Genomic DNA, 25,520 nt, shown 5'->3' with positions numbered 1-25,520 from the left:
AAACGGGAAGGAGTGGACCTGCCGGACTGCAGTTGTGAGTGTAGAGACAGTATGTAACAAAGCCCTGAACGAGTGGAGGAGAGGTGGGCCTCCAGTCTCATTGTCTTGGTGAGAAAGTCCTTTATCCAGGCACATGTGAGAGGGGGGAGGCAGAGAGTGGCCAGTCTGGTGATGGCAATGTCCGGGATGATTCTATTGTAAGATGAGCTGTAATCCACAAAGAGCATCCGGGGAGCTACAGCGATGGCATCCTCTGTGGACCTGTTGGCGCGATATGCGAACTGATGGGGGTCAGAGCCTGGGGGGAGGTAGTCCTTGATGTGCCGAAGAACCAGTCTCTCAAAGAACTTCATGATTACCAGGGCGAGGGCCACAGGACGGTAATCATTTAGGCTGGTGATGGGAGACTTCTTCGGCACTGGGATGATTGTGGCTGAATTTAGCACGGCCTCTCTAGTTGTTATGTCTTGTTTGCCCCGCCACACCTCCCGAATGTTGGACAGGTGACAGGTTGCTGGTCCGTCTTGGCTTTCTTAATACCACTTTTCAGGTCGGCTCAAGCAGTCCAGTACGGAGCTTTGTCATCTGACCTGGAGGCTCTGTATGCTTGCGTTACGTATTGCCAGGATTTTTTGGTGATTCCGCACCGCAAATGAAGACATCAACTTAGACTTAAACGTCTCTTTATTAATCCTTTTGGAATGACTCCCGCAAGGAAATTGAAATTTCCAGCATCAGTTTTAGCAAGAAGAATACAGTACAGAAAAAGAAAAAGACAGTATAAAGATAACAATAATAACACTACTACTAATAATAATAACAATAAAAACCTTTAGCTATAAAAAGACATTTACGTTAAGTGTCTGTGTCGAGTAAAGTTTTCAATGCAATGTGGTGTTGTTAATGTATCATGATGATCTTAATACAACAACAGCAGGTTGTATTGAGGACAAACTTTATTACTACTTTCAACCTTGACAAAGGCAGTGTTTACCAGAGACACTCTTTCCTGTCTTACCTTTCACAATAAGAGCCCTGGACATGTGCTATATGCCGTCAATGGCTACACTGCGTAACTGTTTCTAACAGTTAGATTCACTCAGTGTTTTGAACAAAGTTTGAGAACGGCAACTCACAGAGAGAGGAAGGAGCCTGGAAATGCACTTCCGTTGACCCTAACTATTGTTGGTATGAATAGTTTCTATGCAAAATATTTGCAGCTGATTATTAGTCGCTTGTTCGTCACGCCCCAGTGTGCAAAGGCCTTTACACTATCCATACATTTTTGTCTGGATCATTTGTTTCGGTTGCTTTATTTATTTCTCTGAGATCCACCTGTGATCACCAAATAGTATTATTGCATAGGAAGTGGGAATGAGGCCTCGTTGACTTTTGCTTAAGGGACCGTGTACAATATTAAACAAAATTGCTACCATTTGATGTACTGACAGCTTAAAACTCATTTTCATCTGCAGCCCCTTGGCAGGTCACAATTAAAACTCAGCCACAGAACATTCCTGCAACAGCTGTATGAGCAAAAAGAAACAATATCTCAAGACATTTTTACATTGGACTGAAACACAAATAACTGAGAAGAAGGTTGTGTAGTGTGGTTGATAAGCAGAATTCTATGGAAATTATTGTTTCAGTTATAGTTGTATTATATTTGTACGGAAGAGGATTAGAGCCACATGTGAAAACAAGTATTTGAGTTTGTAGTCATAATTCTGACTTTAATCTCCATTAAAGTCTGACTTTTTTCTCAGAATTCTGACTTTAAACTCACAACTCAATACATTTTATCGCTTGTTTTATCACCTTAATCCTTTTCTGTATATTTTATATATTTTCCGTAAGTATTGTTGTATTGTTGAATGTTGTCCACAATGTTGCATACAATTGTATATATGATGCATTAACCTTGTATGGAAGGGTTTTAAATTCCTACAGGACCTTATCATTTTATTAAGTAAGTTTGTATTGTTTTGATGACAGTACTGTTGCATGCTTGTTGAATTGATTTATTGTGACATTTAATTTAAATTGAACGGTGGGTAACCAGATAAAGCGTGTGTGTGTGTGTGTGTGTGTGTGTGTGTGTGTGTGTGTGTGTGTGTTGTTTGCAGTACGGGTTCATCAACAGCTGCCTCCAGTCTCTGGTGATAGAGAAGTTTGGCCAGGAGACCTGGGACAAACTGAGGTTTGGGCACATATACCCACATGTATTGTAATGGACATCAAGATGATAATAATAATTTTTGACAAATGTACTAATTTATTAATGTTTTTTTGCATAGCTCTCTACCAGACGTCCAGGATACCTTCATGACATATATGGTTTATGACGACATCCTAACCCTCAGCATGGTGCAGGAGGCCTGTTCACTGCTGGGTAAGAGTGCAAATTCCTTTTTTTTCATTTTAATTTTTAATATTGTCTCCATGACACCATGTAGTCCAGACACTGGTGGGGGGAGCTGATGATTCTGATGGGGAGGTTGAGGCGGCCAGTTAAAGAGACAGGCGCTAAAACAGAGTGTATAAGGCAGAGGGTGAAAAAATACTGTGCTAATTGTGCATTTTAACATCATTTTGGACCATCATGGTAGGGTAAAAACTGAATTATGTAACTAGAAAGACACAAAGAATTCTGAGAAAACTTACTTTAATGCTGAGCCACAGGGCCATTATTGCAAAGGTAGTCTATATCCTTGCAGAAAATTTCCTTCTGCTTTCTTTGTGTGGAATTTTTCATTTTTAAAATGAGACAGCTAGCTAGACTATCTGTCCAGTCTTAGTTTTCTCTCACACGAGTATTTTGCAGCGTCTCTGTGCAGAGTTTAGCCCCGCCCATGAAAATTCTGATTGGTTTAAAGAAAAAAACTACACTACTGCAAAGGTGAGGTGGTATTACAAATGGAATGGTTTTATGCAAATATTGAATAACTGGGAAAATATTCATCAATGGAAAAACAGACATTTCCAATATGCAGTATCGATAAGATTGATGGGATTTTTGACAAATGGCAGACAAGCACGATTTTCTAAAAATGGCTCCGGGATTCTGGAATCTTATGATGCCGTATAGAACTGTTCTGAACTCCCTAGCCCACAAAAGAGGATTTTATACAGTATTGTGAAGTTCAAATAATAAAAATAATACTCCCGACACATTGAAAATTGTTAAGGCCATATCATCACACGTGAATGTAGTTGGGCTCTTAGGATCAGTATTGGCAAGACTTATAGGTAGTATAACATATGGACAGTATAATATGTTTTAGGGGTGCAGGGATCCAGTTATGGTAAAAAAAAGTACTAAAATCGCCCTTGCTCCTAGTCAGAGGGCCCTTATATTCATCTATGCTCTCTTTTATGCCACCACGCTTTTTTGATAAATACAATAATTTTACCAAGCAGAACACAGGAGTTGCTGGTCTACCGCTGCCTTGATCGCTTAGTTTGTTTGTATTATTGTGTGACTAACTAGAGTTTAAATCCACACAATAACACAAAATGAACCAATCAAGGCAGCATGTAGGTGTCTGAGGTGTGATCTTGCGTGTGTGTGCATGTGATGTAAGTGTTAACAATGTCCCCAATGAAATCAACCAGCTTACCCTCGGTAGTTGTCTTTGCACGCGCAATCACTGACATGCAGTGGAGTACAATTGAAAAACTAGTTTTTGGCAGGATATGGGGCAATTTAATTCCCTTTCTTTAAAATGTCAGTATTAAAGAAACATTGCATGGTACACTACACATTTGCAAAAGATTCAAAATAGCAACTGCAAAAGGCATTGTACATGAGAGGTGAATTTTTTATTAATACACATACTTGGCAGTCACATTGAAAGATTATTAAGCAGTGGACCCCTGGGCACAGATGTGTGAAAACATGACAAGATTTGTTTATTCAGGTTATGCCAACAGGGTACTAAGCCCCTCCCAAGGGTCTGATTGTCTAGACTTTACATACTGTGGGGATATGGTGTAATTAAATAGCTTCCAATGCTGTAACAAAACAAACAGGTGTGCAACGGGAGGCTAGACTACAAAATGATAAGCTCATGATCATGATTATGTATTTTTATATGTCTGTATACATGATCTTTGAATGTGTTTTGTTCTTTCAGATGTCCCCGCTGATGTATTTCTCAAGCTTTTTGGAGAACATTTCTTTCTCTTCTGTAAGCAAGCGGGCTATGACACCATGCTGAGGACACTGGGGGGAAATCTCATCGAATTCATCGGAAATCTGGACTCCCTCCACAGTTACCTTGCTCTGTCCTATCAGGTGTGCTTATGCGCTTTATTATCCAGGTTTGTATTCTACTTGCCAACGACTCCTCACACCTATAAGAAAACAACCAGACTTTGGCAAAAACTGGGCAAAAAGCGCTAAAAAAACCGGCCAGATATTTTCCTCAGGAGTTAGTAGAGACCATAAAACTCACCCTTAACAAGTGTTAATATTAGATTTTATCAGGTGGACACATTCGGTTTGTCCAAAATGAATGATAATGTTGCTTTGTGACTATGTAAATAGGACCTTTGGTTAATTCACTGCCGGGTTTTAGCCACCTGATCTTCTCCAGATGCTCCTCCCATGTGTTAGTGTATGATAATGATACTGGACAGTCCTTCCAGAAAAGAGTTTTTTTTTGATTGTTGCGGGCAAAAATCCTTGATTATGCGGCACGTTTTCTTAAAAAATGCGATGGAATATGCGGGATATTTATGCAATTTTATGCAATTTCATTGCGGGAACTTGCAAAAACTGAGGTTTGATGAAAAATATACTGTTTGTCTTGTTGCGTAATTACATCACTTCATAACGTTCCCATGGCAACAGGGGGAAATGGCTGCTCTTGTGTGAAGTAAACGCAACATTTTCCAACTTTCTGCTAAGATATATGTGACTTTTTTGCAACAAAAATGCGGGGATTGTGAAATAACGCAAGCCCTGCATAATTTTGCGTGGAAATTGGCAATTTATGCAGCGAAAGTGTGGCGTATTTAAAAAAAAAGCAGCCCCTGCATAGATATACAGACTTTGGCTGATTATGCATTGAATTATGTATTAATTCATTTTTGGAGGGACTAACTGGATGAAGGGGAATTCCATCTACATACCAATCAATTATGAGTATCTGGAGACGCGTAGTTTTGTCACGTATAGATCTTTAGTGCGCTTGCATGACTGAGATGTGAAACCAAAACTTACAAATGCAAAAACCAAACCTTGGTCTAGACCTTGGTTCGGACTTTCAGGTGTGAAAGCCCCCTAAGAACTATAGGAATACCAGTGTTAAGAACTATTGCAGTGCAATATTTGACGACATACCTGTTTTGTCTCCAGAAAGTCTGGACTATTGACACCATGGACCGGCCCACATGCTGTGGTCCATATTTGTTGCTGTATCTCATTTGATGGTTCTCTGTGCCTTTGCCGTTCTCTGGCTCTTCCTTGTCCTCTGTGGTCCCCTCTTAATCTCCCCCTCACCACTCTAATTCCCCCATTGTCTTGCATGGACAGGCTCTTGTCCCTGTCTGTCTCCCGCATGCTCCTTATCCCACATCTGTAGAATGCAGTCTTGACAGCATTTGCATTTGGTTGCTCTCAGTTGTGAGGAAATTTAATATATAACTGTTATGTATCTAATATATGTGTGACAGGTTATTGTAATTATTGGTTGCTCTGTTTAGCATGAAGGGAATTACACAATGAACATGTGCACAATTGCATTCAATAGTAATATCATTCTATAGCAAAAGATTGCTAGCTATTTTGATCTGCAAGGCTTTTGCATTGCATTTTGTGTCAAATCAATTATGAACAACTATAGTTATATGACAAACTGTTCATATTAATATTATAATACTAATAATAATATAATTGGCATATACTGTAGTTTGACAAAGTTGAAGACTCATCCGACGACTAAAACTAAAAAAACAACAACTGCACAGTACAAAACATAGGCTGCAGTGAGTTCCCATTTAAATTATTAAAGCAATCTACATATTAATAAATGAGCAGCTCTGGTTTAAGAAAAGAATCACACATTGAAGTAAAGCCAAAAAAACAAATCTCCGACAAAAGGTCACAGATGTCTGGCTAGTCAGGTAAAACAATATTACACTAATGCCTGTCTAGCTACCTGGTGGGATCCATGTTATGTCATGTTACAAAATACATGTTACAAAAACAGTGCTTCCTTCAATGTTTTCCTATGATGTCATGTGTCGTCGCTTACAGCATTTTATATATTTGCGGAGATGAGTGTCAGTGTGGATCTGCTCTAAAAAGAGACATCTTCTCTTTAACTTCATCATGAAGTAGTTCAGGATCGGTTTCTGGTATAGACAAGGAGGATGCAGACCCAGGCACCCATCCATCCATGCATGCAGTCCACTTTTTACCTCTATACAGTGTATGTCCTTTGTGGGGACACCTGCCCTATTCAAAAACAGGGAACTGTACAATGTAAAGACAAGTTTCAGTTTGTTTATGTATGTGTTTTACTTAAACTGAATGTTAACCATACAACCTGTTTTTAAGGAAATGAATGCACCATCTTTCCGAGTGGAGATGACCGACAAAGGGGAGATGTTACTTCACTACTATTCTGACAGGAAGGGCCTGTACCATATAGTACCAGGTAAAATCAATCACACTTCCTCAATCCACCTCCATGATTCTGATCTTATGTTGATAATTATAAAAAAAAAGAATACAAAATCTGATCAGACAAAACAAAATATAAATCAATTGTTGTTATATGTGATACATCTTTTATTGTTTTCACTGATCTGTCTCTGTGGTTGCTTGGGACTCTCGGGTTTGTGGCTCGGCCACCCATAGACAGGGAACATCATACACATGTGAGACTTACAGTACATGAAGGACTTTCCTTTTTATGATTTGCGATACATTTAGTCAAAGTTTAGTCTCTCCTGATCTGCAGTTTTCTTTGCAAACCGTTCTCACTTTGAATTAGTAAAATATGGATGTTTAGACAGTGTCTGTCCGTGGGAAATTTCATTTAGGGAGGCTGGGCGGCTGTGGCTCAGTGGTAGAGTGGTCGCCTGCCAATCGGAAGATTGGTGGTTAGATCCTTGGCCCTGCAGTCCCACGTCGAAGTGTCCTTGGGCAAGACACTGAACCCCGAGTTGCCCCCGGTGCTGCGCATCGGAGTGTGAATGTGTGTGAGTGTTTATCTGATGAGCAGGTGGCACCTTGTACGGCAGCCTCGGCCACAGTGTATGAATGTGTTTGAATGGTGAATGTATCCTGTTTGATGTATAAGCGCTTTGAGTAGTCGTTAAGACTAGGAAAGCGCTACATAAATACAGCACATTTACATTTACATTGGTCAGGATGGTGGATGGGTCAAATACAGGACTTTTACCCAGGAGAGTAGGGTTCATGTCCAGCATATGTCCTTAACTGTCCTGTTATTGCCCCGTGTCACGAAACCCATCCAGATTGAAAAGGGATGCCAATAGTCCCGACCAAGCACGTCAAAAGTGACGCCAATAGTCCTGACCAAGCGCGTCAAAAGGGATGCCAATAGTCCTGAACAAGCTCTTCAAAAGGGACGCCAATTGTCCGGACCAAGCGCGTCAAAAGGGACGCCAATAGTCTCGACCAAGCGCTTCAAAAGGGACGGCAATTGTCCTGACTAAGCGCGTCAAAAGGGACGCCAATAGTCACGACCAAGCGCTTCAACAGGGACGCCAACAGTCCCAACCAAGCGCTTCAAAAGGGACACCAACAGTCCCAACCAAGCGCTTCAAATAGGACGCCAATAGTCCTGACCAAGCGCGTCAAAAGGGACGCCAATAGTCCCAACCAAGCACGTCAAAAGGGACGCCAATAGTCCTGACCAAGCGCGTCAAAAGGGACGCCAATAGTCCTGACCAAGCGCTTCAAAAGGGACACCAACAGTCCCAACCAAGCTCTTCAAAAGGGACGCCAATAGTCCTGACCAAGCGCGTCAAAAGGGACGCCAATAGTCTCGACCAAGCGCTTCAAAAGGGACGCCAACAGTCCAACCAAGCGCTTCAAAAGGGACACCAACAGTCCCAACCAAGCGCTTCAAATAGGACGCCAATAGTCCCGACCAAGCCCGTCAAAAGGGACGCCAATAGTCCCAACCAAGCACGTCAAAAGGGACACCAACAGTCCCAACCAAGCGCTTCAAAAGGGACGGCAATAAACACAACCAGGTGCTTCAAAAGGGACATCAATAGTCCCGACCAAGCGTTTCAAAAAGGATGCCAATAGTCCCGACTAAGCGCTTCAAAAGGGACGCCAATTGTCCTGACCAAGCGCATCAAAAGGGACGCCAATTGTCCTGACCAAGCCCGTCAAAAGGGACGTCAATAGTCCTGACCAAGCGTCCATGGTTTTTAAGTGTTGTTCGTTGTTATGGAGGGGAATAACACTAGTAGCTAGTTTCTATGATAACAATGCTTGTACAACAGAGCTAAAGCAGGCTTTATGTGAAAAGGTGGTTGATAAAGGTTGGCTGCATTCATCAACTGTGACTTAGGGTGATGCCACACAGGAGGCGGTTGTGAAAATTGTGGAGGTTGTTAATGTTGTTGTTGATATGTCCATAGAGGAATCTGTATTAAGGATGAGGACACTAAAGAAAGAGCTTAAAGTGAAAGCTTTGCATCTCTGAAGCAAGGCTCTTGAGATTGAGAGGGGGTTACCTCAACTGTGCTTGTCCCCTAAAAGGTTTGATATGAGCAAATATACTGCATTAGTCCAATCTTTCTGTGAGTCTGAAGTTGAGTCTTATTTCATTGCTCTTGTGTACATAGCTTCTACTTTAAATTGAGTTTTGGTTACTTTTGCTCCAGTTATGAATTTGTCAGCCCAGTCTCATGGCAGTTAGTGAAATAGTCACGTTATTTAATCTATTGATTTGTGTACAAGTCACGTTAATGTTGTTATTTTCATGTGTTGATTACAAATTTTGAAGTAATGTATTTCAATGAGAAGCCTATTACGTGATCACAGAACAATTACAGTAGCGAGCAGTATTGAAAAGCTGAAAATCCACACAGGGACGTTGGTCTGGGTGGTGGATGGGTCAAACAACACAGGAGACTGGGGATCGTGTCCCGCGCGTTGCAGTTCCTTCCCGCATTCTTTTTTCCCCCACCGCAACCGTCCCATTGTTGTGCGTGTGTTGTTGCGTCTTCCCGAGACCGCAGATCGTGTTCCTGCGCCCGGGGATTGCGTCCTGCGTGTGGCCCCCGGAGCAGCCCGGTGTCATGGCAGTTTTTGAAATGGTCACATTCGAAAATCGTGACATGTACACTTAATAAATGCAAAAATCGTGACATGTACACAAAATAATTAATCAAAATTAAGTGACCGTTTCACAAACTGGCGTGAGACCGGGTTGGAATTTGTAGAAGGACAAGAAATTTACTCCAGTTTTTGTGATTGAGCAGAGTATATATTAACAGACTGTGACAATAAAAATGGCATTCCGACTTGTCCGAGATGCCTTAGTAAGAAATCTGACGTAGTTTAATGAAACTGGCATTCAGATATACATTGATTTCACACATTTCACCTGCAGCATTCATAAACGGTTATGAAATAACGCTTTTTGAGTAAGTTCAATTCAATTCAATTCAATTTTATTTATAGTATCAATTCATAACAAGCGTCATCTCAAGACACTTTACAGATAGAGTAGGTCTAGACCACACTCCAGAATTTACAAGGACCCAACAATTCTAGTAGTTTCCTACAGAGCAAGCAACAGTGCAACGTATGTCGTAAGTGTCATTCGATTTTGTCTTGACAAGTTATGGTTATTTTTAGGGCGAAGGTAAGGGTTCATGCGTCTTGACTGTGTCATGACTGTGTCATGTGAGTGTCATGTGTTCATGGCAGTGTCATGTCATTCTTATGTAGAAAACCTAAAAGTGTTACCCATTTTTCTTTCTTGCTGCAGGTATCATTGAGGCAGTTGCCAGAGATTTTTTTGATAGCAAAGTGACCATGGAGGTTCTTAATCAATCAGAGGAAGATGAGCGCACAGGGAAGAAGGAGCATGTTGTGTTTCTTGTAAAACAGACCAAACAAGCAAGCAAGACTACAGACATGGACCATTCCAGTCTTGAAAGGGTGAGTGCCTGTGGATGCACATGGTGTATTTCTTGTATATATCATATGTGTTTCCAATTCTTGGCCAACCTGTGCTCTGTGTGATTTTTCAAGGAGACGTTATTAAGAAAAATGAGGGAGAAGTGTGCGTCACTGGCTGGGAAAAAGCGTGGTTGGGACCTGATCAGAGCTGTGGTTACCTCAGAAAAAGGTGAACTGTATTCTTAAGTTCATACTTTAAAGTTTCTTTTGGGCATTTTTAGACCTTTATTGACAGGACAGCTAAAGAGATGAAATACAGAGGGGGAATGACATGCAGCAAACCCAGTCAAACCCAGGCCCACTGCAAACTGTAAATCTCTATAGCCTACATGGGCGCCCGCTTAACCAACTGAGCTATCCAGGAACCCATAAAGGTATAATTTTTAAAACCTGTGCACACTGATCTTATCTGGAAACCTGCTTTAGAGACGCTGCCCAGAAGTACAGTACAGCAGACGGATTATGTAAAGACAAACTCCCTTCTTAAAGTCTTTATGCTACAATAAGCTAGACACGTTCTGATTTTAGCTCTGTATTTAATACAGACATTCAATTGATAATCATATTCTCATTTAATGCTTGGAAAAATAGCAAATGACTGTCTGCCAAATGCTGAACTAATAATTTCATTGATTAATAAAAAAGACAAGTTTCAAAAACTGATTTGTGTTCACGCTGCATTGTTTCCTGTGAAGTGAACAGCCGGATCCTGACAATACTCTTTGATAGTTAATTATGTTTTAACGGTAGCTTCCCTACAACTTATGGAATTGGTGTGTTTGATTTACTCCCCAGGCAGCCTCCATTGCACCTTCCGTCCATCTTACCCGAACAAGCTGTGGGTGGAAGAGAATACTTTCTGCAATGCTTTTCCCTTCCATATTGTCTTTGATGAGGATGTAAGGCTTCATGTGTCTGTGTGATTTAGTAGCTCCATGAAAGTTTTGTTGTATGTATATCAAATTCATTGTGACACTGAAAATATCTTTGGTTTGGCTCAAACTCCTACCTTGCTTTTGTCACCAATGTGTTGTTCTCTGTTTCTGGTCTCTATTCTGGGTTCTGGGTCTATCAGCTGAAGATAAGACAGACAGGAGTAAACATACAAAAGTTTCTTCCAGGTCTCCAGGCCAGAGAGGCTATGTTGGACCAATGGTTCACCATTATACATCCACAGGTAAAACACAGACACAAAGACAAGAGTTAAGAAATTGTAAGACTGTGTGAAATCAGCAGAGAAAGACACAGTTTAGTCCAGTAAAAAGTTGAATGAACAGAAGAGTGCAGTAGAAAGGAATGATGAGGTAATTCTGGGGTTGTTCAGGGCCTTCAATTCTCCTAATACTGTGTCTGAAGTCTCTTTAATATAGACCTTAGTGGTCCCCTAATACTGTATCTGAAGTCTCTTTTACATAGACCTTACTGGTCCCCTAATACTGTATCTGAAGTCTCTTTTATATAGATCTCAGTGGTCCCCTAATACTATATCTGAAGTCTCTTTTATATAGACCTTAGTGGTCCCCTAATACTGTATCTGAAGTCTCTTTTATATAGACCTTAGTGGTCCCCTAATACAGTATCTGAAGTGTCTTTTATTTAGACCTAAGTGGTCCCCTAATACAGTATCTAAAGTGTCTTTTAAATAGACCTTAGTGGTCCCCTAACACTGTATCTGAAGTATCTTTTATAAAGACCTAAGTTGTCCCCTAATACTGTCTCACAATGTCTCACAATGGGCAGGCAAAGCAGAGAAAGGGGAGGTAACCTTGCCCCTTATGACCTCATAAGGAAGAAGATTCCACATTGGCCCATCTGATCATTAATTTTCTCAAAGACAGAACCGTATACCCAGGGCTCAGTTCACACCTATCACATTTTCTAATCACTGGGGGACCAAAGGCAGGCTGGGGGAACGCGTATTAATGTTAAAAAACCTCAAGTGACATTTTCATGTCATGGGACCTTTAAGAATACACGTAGAGAGAGCTATAATAAGAATCAAACAATAACATTTTCACACTCAACCCTTGTTTGGTTTGTTTCTCCTGTTATATCTGATGCATTCTGTCTTTGTGGATGTTGTACTCAATTGAAAAAGTATACCTTTAATAATACATGACATGGACATGGAAGTAAATACCACAGTATGAATTCTTTAATAAAATGAGAATTAAAACTGCCAGCCTTCTCCCTAAAAATAAAATCTATGTATCTATGATATATACAGTACATACATGTGCCATGCCATTTGATTGCATTGAACTCCTTTGGTTGGATAGTTTACAGCCTCTTTCTCTGTTCTCCAGGTGACCTTCACCATAGAGAGCATCAGGAAATTCATCAACAGTCAATTTGTCTTGAAGAGCTACAAAGACAATCACACCACGCTCAAGCTAAGAGGTAAGGTCTAATAAACAGGACCACAGTACAGTTGTATAAACAAACCATCCATGCACTTTTACATGCATTATAGAAAAAGTACTCAACCAAATCAACTTCATCTTCTACAGTAAGTGCTTTTTGAGAAAAGCTTTGAAAAAAGATCAGTAAGTGCTAGCATGACTGAGACACACGCTGCAGGGAAAATTGGGGCAGTGACTTTTATAGGGGATTCATTCAGTTCAATTCAATTTTATTTATAGTATCAAATCATAACAATAGTTATCTCAAGACACTTTACAGATAGAGTAGGTCTAGACGCCATTCTATAATTTACAAAGACCCAACAATTCCAGTAGTCCCCCCCATGTGGTTCGACAGTGGCGAGGAAAACTCCCTTAAGCAGAAACCTTGTGGGCGGTGTCTGATGATACCGGTTGAGTGTTTGATGACCAGTGGAAATTATAGTCACAATAAAGATGATGGAACTATGACTAGAAATAGTAATTGTAGTACAGTTAATGGCGTAGCAGGGCATTGCAGGGCGTTACAGGGCATAGCAGGGGACTTCAGGACATAGCAGGACATAGTGATCATTCAACCACTGTGAGGCCAGAACAAGGATGTGACGGAGATGAGCAACCACATGTTCTTTGGAGTGACTGTGTGACCATTTGTAACCCAGGATCATACCCAGGTTCCTTGCTGTCAGCGTTTACATTACCACAATATTGCCAGGATGGGCACCCCTTGCCCTAAAGAAACGTATGCTTAAGTCAAGGTTGACCTTCAAGTCGTACTTTAACATGCACTTGGAGATGTCTACAGGCAAGCAGTGATGTGGCTCCGCCTTAGAGTTGGAGATTTACATACAAACTTAATTGTGGGGAGAGCAGAACTTTACTTATTTAGGCAGCCTTATCAGCCAGGGCAGTGACAGGCATCAATGCCCAGGGTGAGTTTTGACATCTGGAAGGCAGAGCAATTCATTCATTCATTCATATTTTTAATACAGGAAAGTTACAAAAGTAACATTACATTACAATTTAAATGGTCCTGACTCAGTTTAAAAAGCAGGTTCCTATCATAAAACATTGAATGTGGTTACAGCACGTTGGGACAAACATTTGTACAGGACATCAATATGGACTAGACAAATTCGGACAACTAAAACAACAATACAGTTTAGGCACATAAAGACAGATAAATTTATACAAGACATCAACATGGACTAGACAATGAAATCATGTAACAGTAACATCAAATCTGATCTGCATTCTCTCCATAGGTTAACCTGTATTGCATTTATTTGTAGGTCAGATGTTGTGGATGGAGTCTCTTGGCTGTATGTTATACCTGTGTTCTCCGAAGCTACGAAGCCTCCAGGAACTTCAAGATGTCGGCCTCCACCTGGCTGACCTGGCCCAGCACGATGTCACCAGAGACCTGGTTCTTCTCAACCAGCAACGTCTTGCAGAGATGGAGCTCACCAATCAGCTGGAGAGGAAAAAAGTAGGAAAGCAATTTTTTGTTACATTCACATTCATAGGGAGTGTTATGCAGGTAGCTTTGACAAAGGAATATATGCAGGTGGCCTGGCTTCCAAGATCATACCTCAACCAGGCGGAAACGAAATATGCATCGCTTGGCCCGATTCTTAGGAAAAAAAACAACACTTGTTAATATACCTCTGGTAATACAGATTGCATGTTAACCACCAGGTGGACACCTTAGATTAAATATCAAAAATAGGTTATTGTCCTTCTTCAGTACACGTACAAGAACTAAACGGTATTTAATGGTGTACCAGAGTGTGCACAGAATAATAGTAAACTATACAAGTGCATAGCGATTGGTTGGTTTGGTTTGTCGGTCCACCACCTTTACTTGGTTGACATTATTGGGTCTTAGTGAAATGCCAGAATCTTAGTCTTTGTGAGCATGTCAGCATGCTGATGTTAGTACTGCTGAGTCCAGCCTCATAAAGCCACTGGCATGGCTGTAGCCTCTCAAAAGTTCCATATTGTAAAAAGTTGGTGAGAATGGGTAGTCATCTTCTTTCTGGGTTTATACTTCAACTGTCTGTCTATAGGAGGAACTGAGAATTCTGTCTCAGCACCTAGAGGCTGAAAAACAGAAGACAGAGACTCTGCTGTATGCCATGCTGCCACGCCACATAGCCGATCAGCTCAAAGATGGGAAGAGCGTAAAGGCAGGTCAGTCTGTTAGTCAAACATTCTGTCTATCTCTAAATGTCTGTCTGTTGCCTTGTAAAAAAAATGTCTTGTCTTTTTCAGGGGAGTTTGAGGTGTGCACTATTTTGTTCAGTGATGTTGTAACCTTCACAAACATCTGCGCTGCCTGTGAGCCCATCCAAATTGTTGACATGCTTAACTCCATGTACTCCAAGTTCGACCGACTTACCAACATACACGGCATTTACAAGGTATTATCCCATTGTGACATTTGTCATCTCCACACAAAGTCTAGGATGGGTATTGTGGGGGTTGAAACACATATTTTTAGATGAGGTTATGTTTATGTTCAAACAATGAAGCTGTTGGGCCCTGTCTTGCACCCGGCAATAAGTGTCTTTGTTATTTCAAGACCGACACAGTTGTTAAAGGTCCCATGGCATGAAAATGTCCCTTTATGAGGTTTTTAACATTAATATGTGTTCCCCCAGCCTGCCTATGTTCCCCCATTGGCTAGAAATGGTGATAGATGTAAACCGAGCCCTGGGTATCCTGCTCTTCCTTTGAGAAAATGAAAGATCAGATGGGCCAATCTGGAACCTTCCTCCTTATGAGGTCATAGGGGGTAAGGTTACCTCCCCTATTTCGTCTTTGCTCGCCCAGAGAATTTGGCCCACCCATGAGAGAGAGACATCATGGCTTTCAAATGAGTAAAGTGGCAGTTGGTCAAGGCCACACCCCCAGCCTCCAACTTGCCCCCCACTCTTCTCCTCCTCAAAAGCTAAAGACTCAGAATGGCACATACTAAGGAAAGCTCATTGTGTGACTGGCTCTAGTGGCTGGAATTCTGCAGCAAGGCTAAATTTTGGGAAAGAGACTTCAGATACAGTATTAGGGGACCACTAAGGCCTATATAAAAGAGACTTCAGATACAGAATTAGGGGACAACTAAGGTCTATATAAAAGAGACTTCAGATACAGAATTAGGGGACCACTAAGGCCTATATGAAAGAGACTTTAGATACAGTATTAGGGGACCACTAAGGTCTATATAAAAGAGTCTTCAGATACAGTATTAGGGACCACTAAGGTCTATATAAAAGAGACTTCAGATACAGTATTAGGGGACCACTAAGGTTACAACTTGGATTGTTATATAGGGCCCATTGTGTTAATTGCACTGTAGTACTGAAGGCGACTACTCTTTTTATCATTTGTTATCTGTGTGCACTCAGAAAATGTGTGTAGATGGTTTCTATATGTGCTTTCTCTTTGTAGGTATGTTTGTCCCTCACCCTGCAAAGTAGACCTTATGTAATTAGCTACAAATGTGCAATTTCTAGGAGGTGATGGCAAGGTTTTTAACACAATAACTGTAAAACCAGTTTGGCTACAAATTCATCAAAAAATCTCTTTTATTTCAAACTTCACCATGATCCTTATTGAGTAATTCTTTTGTTGAATCTATTTCAGTTCAGCTGTTATTACTTGTAAAAACAAATTGAAATAATTTAAATAAAAGTAAAATACTTAAATAAGATCTGGCTGAAAAAGCAAAGATACTGTAGTTTTAGTGGTAAACCATGTTCCATGTTCACAACCTGTAGTTTCAATCTGAAAATGAAATGAGCATACAATAAGATAAAAGCCATGATCAGCCTGGCAACATTTTTTTTAAAGTTTAGTGTTCTTTGCTAATAAAAGTTTGAAGGGCTTTCCTTGAGAAATTTCTTAGCATCACGTCCTAGCAAATCCAAGTATTTAACAACTTTTAATCAAATCCGATCAAAAGCTAATGCTAAATGTCTTCATATAGACATGTAACGCAATTGTGTGTTTAATATGTTGGTGATTACAGGTGCATCAGGCTATATATGGCGAATGGTTAAAGATTTGTCACAATATGTCACAATTTGTTTAATAGAAGTAAGTGTTCACTTAATTTCCCATTGGTTACTTGGTTTCCTAAAGGTTGAGACTATTGGTGACGCATACATGGTGGTAGGTGGCGTTCCAATCCCTACAGACACCCATGCACACAGAGTGGCAAACTTTGCTTTGGGTATGAGGATAGCTGCCAGAGAGGTCACCAACCCTATAACCGGCAAACCCATACAGGTAAGAATTTTAAATCCTGTCAGATAGCCTTTGAGCTTATGTTTATCCTAATTGGTTTCTCATGTCCAAAAAAAAGGAGACAGGGTGCTTGAGAGAGCCTATATACTTCAAGTGTAACTGAAAATCAAGGTTAAAAGAACTGGTCCCTTCTGGTTATATGATTCAAGTCTGTTGCACCTCTGCAAACACAAGACTCCGGGAAAGGGAAGAAGTTGAGTTAGTAACATGCATTAATGGGATTAGGTTGCATACAGATTAAAGTTAGAGAAAACCCAAACAGGACTCAAACTCAAAGACCTGAACCTACCTTCTTATGCAGAAATTTGGCTCTTATACTTTGTCACCACACTCCCTGTTTTGCTCCAATGATAACTGCTGTGGCCCCTAAGAAGCTTCACTACTGTAAACGTAAATATAAGTCACATTTGCTGCTTTAACAAACAACTCATTTGCAGGCGGTAAATGGTAGTAAGTGGTTGTATCCGGACTATCTGTGTGAAGACTATGCTATAGCAGGAAATCAGCAACTAGCCTAGGTGAACTCTCCATTGTCTTCATTTACAGTTTTTTTATGATTACTATGACAATTCTTTCAATACTTTTTACAATTTTCCTAAACTTGTAACGCAACAACACACCTACAACACACAACTGGCAAAACGGTTAACTTTATGCTCAAAATCACACATTGTCTTGGACACAGTCTATCAATGTGTGTGAATTGTGAAAAGCACTTTGAGTAGTTGTTGAGACTAGAAAAGCGCTATATCAGAACTTTACATTTACTAATTTTCAAAACATACTAGCACAATACACTGTGTCTACCAAAACACTGCAAACATGTGTCAAAATCCTATAATTCTTTCATGCATGTTCTCTCCCAACAGGACCATTTATTCAGTCATAGCCCAATGTCATAAAACAGTAATATCAGGTGGAATTACAGAAACTGCATTATACATATTGTGTTCATGTAGTCCAGCTGGCATGTATGTGCTGAGGGTGTTGGGTCTGTCTGTTTCAGATCCGTGTGGGTCTCCATACTGGTCCCGTGTTAGCTGGGGTGGTGGGGGAGAAGATGCCTCGCTACTGCCTTTTTGGAGACACTGTTAACACTGCCTCCAGGATGGAGAGTCATGGACTCCCTGACCACATTCACCTCAGCACTTTCACTTACAGGTATGTGTGTGTGTGTGTGTGTGTGTGTGTGTGTGTGTGTGTTTCCCATTTTGTCTCATTGGAACTACAGATTTGCTAACCGATCTGGCAAACTTGCATGGTGCGGTTACAGTGCTGTTCACCCTGCTACGAGTTAATGAACCACTGAAATGATTTTGGAAACATTATTTTAAGTTGTAAAAAGTTCTTTAGCGTTGCTTCAACCCTTGTGTTGTCTTCTCGTCAAAATTGAAAATCAACACTTTTGTTGAGTCTTTTTATCGATTTTTAAAAACGTTTTCTCATGTTTTTGTCCCTTTTTTCAACATTTTTTATGCTTTTTTTAATGTTGGTCACTTTTTTTTTACATTTTCAACACTACGTAACACTAACTTATTAACTTTAGTTTTACAGTTATTTTGGTATTTATGGTCAATAAACCTCATTTATAGGAAATTATACCTAATGTTTGAGTTAGAAAAGCAGAAAATAGGAATTATTTAGACTAAAATTAAAGGAATGTATGTTGATGGATAATCAGAGACTGGAATATGTCAACTTTTACTCAATACTATGTCAAAAACATTTCTTTTTTGTTTTTCAAGTGCTATAAAATTGAATAAGACACACCCAAATTAATGAAAGTAGAGATGTGTACTTGCCAAAGAGTGTTGTGTGGAATCAATCATGTTATTTTGGGTAGTAAAAAAGAAAACTGATATGGGAAAACAGGTGAATTTTTTACCCAAGGACAACATGAGGGTTAAGGGCTTGTGGAGCATCATTCTGTACGTGAAGGATAAACATGTAGTGTTTTCTATTTCAGTATCCTGATACGACTGCATGCCGTCACCTCAGCCAAAGGTTTAGAGGAGCTGCTTAAGATAACTGTCCATAGTGAATTATTGGCACAGAAAACAACATGAAACAACAGAAAAACAAAATAGGCTCTATTGAAACAAGGGAGCTAGTGTCCAGTTGTGAGGCTGCATCTGCAAATCTCCACATGCAATTAGACATATTTTACACTCGTCTTTAGTTAACCCTAACCCTGGGGCGCACAGAGCAGCAACCAACCCCCTTTATCGTTGCGTAGGCATGGAGCTAGGTCCTCTGTGTGCAAAGAAAGAAAACTGATGATTTTAAGAGCAGTGAAAATGTGTTCCGGTGCCTATTTGCAGAAGTACAGTAGCAGTTGTAATCACTCATCCCAGAACTTTAATTATTTCAATTCTGTGTCACACTTGTCCCCCCCCCCCCCTTTAGTGAGGTGAAGGATGCTGGCTTCAACATACAAGAGCGTGGGCAGATTGAGGTGAAGGGTAAAGGCCAGATGACCACTTACTTCCTGCTGGGGAACCCGTTGGTGTCCGAAGATAGCATCATGGGAAAAGAGGTTGGAGGGCCATGTCTTTACAGGGATGACCTTCATAGCCGGAGCAAAGGTAGGCTGAAGAACAAAATATAAAAAAACAATTGTCTATTGTAAAGTAACCAGGGTGATGTGTTGGCAGCTGTCGCTTTAATAAACACATGTTTTGGTTTACAGACATTAGTATATTGAAGAATAATACACGCCTGGTAAAAGTAGATAATGTAGGTTTGAAAAAAATGATTATCCAGAAACCTAAATCTTAGTTTAGGGATTTAAAGTGAGCTGCACTCAATAAGTGTAGACGGTAGGTGGCAGCAGAATGCTTGAATCCTGTTGACCGCATGGTTGACAGGATCTTAGGATTGAAAAAGCCTTGGGTTGAAAAAAGTGGGTTGTAAACTGGCTTACATCTCGCCCCCTCTGCCAGATATCTGGCAATGGGTTGAGGTGTGTTGCAAAGTGCTTCCACAGGTGCTGCCGTGTGAAAGAATAGCTCTGGAATGAGTGCAACAGGCCTGTAGCTGCCCCAAGTTGATGAAGCAGATTTTGACCCGTTTCGGATTTGTCTGCCATCGGCGCAACACCCACTGCCCCACGTCGCTCCGTCTTGGTTGTCATAATTCTGGTGGCCCCAGCTTGATGTCGTAGTATGCAGAAATGATTCAAATGATGGCGTGCTAGCCCTGAAACATTCCCCAGTTCTTGGGGTTCTGTCTCAGGAGGCAGGTGCGATAGACATGCTGCTTACTCTGGGCCAACCTTTGCTGGGGTTCCAACGCTGGTGTTTGGAGAAGAGGCTAGATCCCCTGTCTTGCAGGTCTATTCTCTCTTTTGTTGCAGTTACTGATGGATAGAGGCCTGTCTCATGTCACTATTAAACTGCATTTCAGTTGCCATTTCTTCCTGCTACGAGGGTTCTGGCGACAGACTGGTATTAAGCCAACTTCTTGTGAGGCTTGTGAGGCGGTTTTTGGCAGGGGGTCAGCCTTGTGGTCCGTCTCTCTGCCCCGTAATGGCCACTGGGGCTTGGGGCTTTGGTAAAGAATCCCTTCGATCCTCTGGAGTGTTCCTCTCTCAAGGCGCCGTCACTCAGGACAGCCTTGCTGCTTGCACTGGATTTGGGCTAAAGGAGTGAGTGAACTGACTGCCCTGTCAGTGCACCCCCACTTGCTTGTTGCTCGCTGCACGGCAGCTACTCTTATACCGAATATTTCCTTTGTTCCCCAGAATTTAGGGAGCTCATCTAGGTCTAAGGTTATTCAGTTAGATGTTTTTGTAATCCACTGCACGTAGGGGTACGAGAAGCAAATTTCACCGCTCTGCCCAGTTTGTGTGTTGGCATGTTATGTGGAATGCATGGCCCCCACTGGACGCCATACTAGCTGTTTGTGTGCGTCGGAGATGGTGGTGTCATTAAAGCATTATCCAAGATGCGCTGTGCTGCTTGGCTCTGTGAGTGCATCTCTATAGCTCGAATGCAGGCTGAAAGAGACCACAATGGCACTGCACTCCATGCATGGCGGGGCCATAGGCGGAAATCACAGAGGGGTCAGGACCCCACACCGTAGACTACCTTTAGCCCCTGACTGTACCCATGGGGATTATTCAGCCCCGTTGAATTGGGTCAGCCACCCTTCAACCTAATACTTCAAGCATGCAGGAAATTGTCTTTTTTTCCACATCTGCAATTGGAAAGTTTCTCCTTGACCTGATGTTCTTTTAGCATGATCTGCTTCTCTTGTTGCTTTTAAACATTGCCCTTTACTGCTGATGGAGATAAAAAAAAATGGTGGCTGACAGGAGATGTCTTTGTCGTTGCATGGAGACTAGGGATGATCCGAGTACCCGGCTGAAACGAGTAACCGGTATGGATAAAGCACTTTTGCCGAGTACAAGTATTATCCGAGTAATATGAGTCAATATCCGTGCTCGGATTGAATACAACTCCTCAACTGGCCGCGCAGCGTTCTGTGATAATCACAGCGCCCCCCCCCCCCTACAAACACGCTCGGCTCAATCACACACACACACACACACAGAACACGGAGAACTGCGCTCCCTCGGCCTCCCTCTCTTTCCCGCTCCGTCAGTCAATCGGGTCTGCGGATCTGTTCCGTTAACATTTAGGGTTTCTTCAGCTTCAGGTTTGTTTTTAACTTCGGTTTGTAGTCCTTACATAGTAACCAGTAGATTTCTGGTGAACGTGGGGTTTGTAGTCCTTACATAGTACCAGTAGATTTCTGGTGAACGTGGGTTCAGACATGCTGCTGTTTAAATGCAACTCCTGTGCGTCTCTGTCATCGGAGATTTTTTTTTTTTAACTGTCACGCTGAACCCCCCCGCCCGCCCTGCCACCTCCCCCCGCCCCTCTCTCTCTTTCTCTGTGTCACACACACACACACACGCACTGTGGAAATAAAAAAACACAAATACACCAAAAAAAATAAAAACAAAAATCACACTGATCCTAAAAAAATTAAAAGTTAAAAAAAGAAAGTTAACTGAGTATGAAAATCTTGTTCATTACATTTTACTTCATAATTGCGACCGCATGTGTTGTATTCATTGTTGCAAAACGTTCTGTATATAGTTTGTTTGTCACCATGACAACACCATTGATCTGAAGCTCGATGCTGTCATGTAAATAGTTTTCGAATCAGCAATAAATATAACAATTTCTGATCAACCCATATCAATTGCATGCTTAAATAACATACCGGTTAAAGCCCCGCACATTTCAAGAGAACCCGACCCACTTCCGGGTTAAATCTGACCACTTCCGGGTTAGGCCCCGCCCAGTCCGAGTATAGCTACGGATACAGATAATTCATGTGGTAAACAGATACAGATACAGATACAGATAATGCTGTACTCGCTCATCCCTAATGGGGGCTGTTGCCGGTCGCTGATGCAGTGTTGCTTGACCTTGTGATGCTTTTAGTGGATGTTTCATTGTCTTGTGGAACCCTTTGTTGCAAGATGGTATGGAGCTGAATTAATGTGTTGCACTCCATTAGCTTACATAAATGCATTCATTTCCTGTCTTCTATGTGGTTGTTGTCCTCATGATAGACACTTTAATGTGTGCAGCTCCAAGTAACATTCTGTCTTCTGTCAAGCAACAGTGCAACAGTGGCGAGGAAAAACTCTTTCTAGGAAGAAATCTTGTACAGATCCAGGCTCTAACTTGTTGTTTCAGTGAGTGGCCACTAGCCTTTAGTTGGCCAGGATCAGTGTGTTTGGGTCGCTGTGGTCTATTGTATATCCTCAATGTTCCCGATTGGTTTAAAGAAATATCCATTGGATCCAATCCCAGAATGCCTTGTGGACTAGCCAGACAGACCCTCCTTCGCAGCACCGTAGTGGAGGAAGGTCTCCCAAAGCAAGACTAGGTCGGTGTTATGTTCCAACAGGGCTTCCATACATTGGGCTCCATCCACTCCACCCACCCCATAGAGTCCAGTAGAGGGCGGAGCCTTTGTGAGATAAAGATCACGCTATTATAACCCTAGTTCTATAGCACATGTAGAGCCCTCTACCTAGGGGCCCTGTCACTCCTATGCCGTCGCTGAAGAGGGCGTAGGTAGGTTTTATCCTGATCGGCCAGCTACATTTATGCAAAAATCTGTATGTGAACACATGCTCTGGATTGGAGAGGATTACATCCCATACAATCCAGTAGAAGGCTCTGCCTGGTTATAGAACAAGGCTTATAATTTCCCAACCTTTTTTACAGATTTGGATCTTGGCATATTTACCTGATTTCAACCAGATCCCATTACTTCAAATTGCTCTTATGGTTATTACTAGTGAAGGGTGGATGGAACCTTACAATGCTTTGGGGCTTCCTTTGTTTTTGTGCCAAAAAATTAAAAGTGACAGGGCTTCACACTCAGCAGCACAGTGACATCTGGTGGTTTGCAAAACTTTAAAAAGTCCTTTAAGACCAGAGCTAAATTACTACATCACCTTACTGATATCATAGTTTCAATTCTATGTGTGGTATAAAAGTTGCAAAGTAGACTGCAATTTATTTATTAAATGTGTAATACACTTTCTCAGAGGTGCTGAAGCAGTAAATGCTACATTTATTGTGCAATGCCAGAGTAAAATAAATTTGTTTTCCAAAGTATTTGGTGGATGCATAAACATGGAGTAGTAGATGTAATACTTTAAATTGTGGGTTCATTAAATTAAAATAATTCTCTTTCATTTAGAGTCCGACAAAGTACCTGATGTGAAAACTGTGCCAGGAGACACACCACCAGATGGAGTTGTCGCCCCCGGCCCCAGCCGATTGGACCCCATCCCTTCTTTTGCTTGGGACATCAGTCCGCCATATGAGACCAACGAGGAGATCTCTGCAAGCAATTTCAACAGCCGACTCTGTGTCTTATTCTGACTAAGAACCCCCTGAGCCTCTCTACAGGGATCTGCTCAATCCAGAGAGAAATACAGTGACAAGACAACAGTGAGGACACTGTTACGACAGGTCCTTCAGTGGACGTAGTTAGCGCCAATAGGCTCAGTACTTACATATGACACATGAGGGGGTGGGGGGTATTTGTAGAGGAGACTATTTAGTTAGATTACGTACATTAGTAACAGGAGGAACTCCAAACCACACTGGCACTATGTTACAAAGTTACAGTTGCAAATTAGTGAGCAAACATGTACCAATTAATACCACAAGGTAGCTTTAGTTAAATGCAGAGCCTGACTGATACATCAGTTTGTATTTGAGTCACAGCTGCTACATATAGTGTTTAGACCCAACCCAACTGCATTTTACCGTAAATTTGCGACTAGTTAACTTTCTAAAGCAGGCGCAATCTCTTGTTTGCTAATACAGGCCGGGTCAGGACTCCAAAATTAACACACTGACAACAAGATTGTATTCAGAATATGAAATATTTTGATATCACTTTCTAATGTGTGATTGTATTAAGGTTGTTATCACGAGACACCGACCTTCAGTGGACTTGTGAATATCGCCAGCCATTTTCTCACGTTTTCATGGAGACAGACGCTGTGTGCACGGAGGGGAGGGGGGAGGGGCTGTGTGTGTGTGTGTGTGTGTGTATGTGTAGCCTACGTGAGAGAAGTGCAGGGAAAGGAAATGCAGCTGAACAAATACAAATTAAATCGCGTTATTTAAAAATAAATTGACAACATAACACAATATGTGGAGGCCGGTGTTGTTAGTCTATGTGTGGGAAACTTTAAATACTTTGTGAATCCACAAGAGTTATTACACACTACTTTTTCTGAACTTTTTGAATCTTACCCTGACAAATAACCCCTATTTCAAACTAAACTAAAACTAAGCATTTTCATGACTGACAGCTGAAGTCACAAGGACCCACGAGATCTCGCGAATTCACGTAGAACAGAACCACAAAACCAACAACAGGTTGTTTCCATCCAGACGAGTAGAAGGAAACAACTCTGTTTTCAAAGTGTAGTGCAGAAAGATCTTAGATCTGAACACGCTCTATTTTGATTTGAAAATGAACCAAATTTTAGTTTCTGTGCTGGACTTCCATCTGCTGTGTGGTCGCCAGAGCTGGAACGCAGCTGGGAATGGAGAGAAATTTCCTTCTCTATAGAACCGTGTAGATTGAATTATTACTTTATGTCATCGCTATTATTATTGCTTCAACTTTCAAAATCAATTGCTGACGTTAGGAGAAACTCATAAGGAGGTAAAAAGAGGAGGGTAAACATCAAAAGAGCAACACATTGGTGGTGGAAAGGTTTAAGAACGAGTCAGTGGAAATACACACGTTGACTTTAATGGAAACCTGATGACTTCTGGAGTGGATCCGCAGCCGGGTGAAATTAGGACTCTGGATGTGCCAGAACTTTCTGAAATGAAATGAAGGAAAAACTGAGGTGGTGGTTCTTGGAGCAAAAGAGGAACGATTAAAAGTCTACCACAACAGACAAAGCAAGAAATCTTGGTGTAGTCATGGACTCAGACCTGAATTTTAACATTAAGCCACAGTAAGACAATTACAAAGTCAGCCTATTATCACCTAAAGAACATATCAAGGGGTAAAGGACTTATGTGTCAACAGGATTTGGAAAAACTGGTCCATGCTTTCATATT

The 25,520-nt window shown here is 41.3% G+C and overlaps 1 protein-coding gene across 1 annotated transcript; it reads left to right on the top strand.

Moving 5' to 3' along the window:
• Positions 1-399: 399 nt before the first annotated feature.
• On the top strand, positions 400-23,825 carry gucy1b2 (guanylate cyclase 1, soluble, beta 2). The gene is made up of 17 exons (XM_032505890.1): positions 400-456; positions 2,127-2,200; positions 2,298-2,392; positions 4,137-4,297; positions 6,566-6,665; positions 9,990-10,162; positions 10,256-10,352; positions 10,979-11,082; positions 11,259-11,360; positions 12,490-12,583; positions 13,878-14,074; positions 14,655-14,778; positions 14,860-15,008; positions 16,729-16,875; positions 17,900-18,054; positions 19,300-19,478; positions 23,626-23,825. Exons 1-17 carry the CDS (start codon positions 400-402, stop codon positions 23,808-23,810), a joined length of 2,193 nt encoding a protein of 730 aa, XP_032361781.1. The 3' UTR covers positions 23,811-23,825.
• Positions 23,826-25,520: the final 1,695 nt, after the last annotated feature.

Source organism: Etheostoma spectabile, chromosome 24 (genome assembly GCF_008692095.1).
Source record: "Etheostoma spectabile isolate EspeVRDwgs_2016 chromosome 24, UIUC_Espe_1.0, whole genome shotgun sequence".
Classification (NCBI taxonomy): Eukaryota; Metazoa; Chordata; class Actinopteri; order Perciformes; family Percidae; genus Etheostoma; species Etheostoma spectabile.
This window is presented reverse-complemented; position numbering and strand designations above follow the sequence as displayed.